The sequence below is a fragment of the Frankliniella occidentalis genome, unplaced genomic scaffold (assembly GCF_000697945.3).
Source record: "Frankliniella occidentalis isolate FOCC.00 unplaced genomic scaffold, Focc_3.1 Scaffold1437, whole genome shotgun sequence".
In the NCBI taxonomy this organism is placed as follows: domain Eukaryota; kingdom Metazoa; phylum Arthropoda; class Insecta; order Thysanoptera; family Thripidae; genus Frankliniella; species Frankliniella occidentalis.
Window position 1 is genome coordinate 10,915 of NW_026268539.1, and position 899 is coordinate 11,813.

Sequence of the window (899 nt, forward strand, 5' to 3'; positions counted from 1 at the left end):
CTGGATCTGAATAATAACCACCATGATAACACTGCCACTGACACGACATTTCTGGCAGCTGGGAATGAATGTGATCAAGCAAAAAGTACCAGCGCTATTGATGAGACTGATATTGAAGATTTTACGTTTCTGTTTCATGAGGATGTTATAGAGGAATCAGCAGGTTCCCAAAATTTGAAAAATGTTGCTTGGTCACCAAAAACACCAAAGGATGTCACTGCTCAGGTAATACATTGCACAATAACAATAATAATTAAAAATTGCATAGTAGATAGAGATATCCATCTAATAATTATGAACTTGCTTTCAGCTGGCAGTTGCAGAGGTCTTCACAACGCTTGACAAATTTGACCCTCTGTTAACTGAAGACTATGTGGAAGGGGCTTTTCTCCCCTACCCAGTGGATGACTCTTTTTCTGTAAAAGAGCTTACCCGTTGGCTGAAGTGCAGAGGTGCTTCAACAGCCAAACTGACCAAACCAGAATTGATTAAGAGGTACGTAATCTGATATGAATGCATGGAACACTTCACTGTTGTATTATTTCTAAGGTACTTTCTGTAAATGAGACTTTGTTTTTTGTGTAGAATCAACAGCAGAATGGAAAATAAAACCCACAATGTAATTGATCCAGCAGTAGATAACTTTAAGTGGTACAATAAAAAAAAGAAGGAACTTGAGGAACAGGTTGGAAAGATTTCATCAACTTCAAGTACTTTCTTATTTCAATTGTGATTAAATTAACCCTTTCTTTCAGAATCCGGCAATCAAGCCTCCATTTCTACCTCTAGTAGGGTGGGGAAACTTCCCCAGTGTTGATATCCCTGACTTATTCAATTGGGGTCACGCTCATGTGTACCTGATAGAATCTGCCCCCAACTGGACATCAGCTTTCAATTTC

General features: G+C 38.7%; 1 protein-coding gene across 1 annotated transcript in view; it reads left to right on the forward strand.

Moving 5' to 3' along the window:
* Positions 1-58: 58 nt before the first annotated feature.
* LOC127751855 (uncharacterized) overlaps positions 59-899 on the forward strand; it is a gene marked incomplete at both ends in the record, with an annotated part of 3,427 nt that continues 2,586 nt past the window's right edge. The window contains 3 exons of the mRNA XM_052276030.1: positions 59-225; positions 311-495; positions 586-710. Of these exons, the coding sequence (XP_052131990.1) occupies positions 59-225; positions 311-495; positions 586-710 (477 nt within the window). The remainder of the gene's footprint in view (positions 226-310; positions 496-585; positions 711-899) is intronic.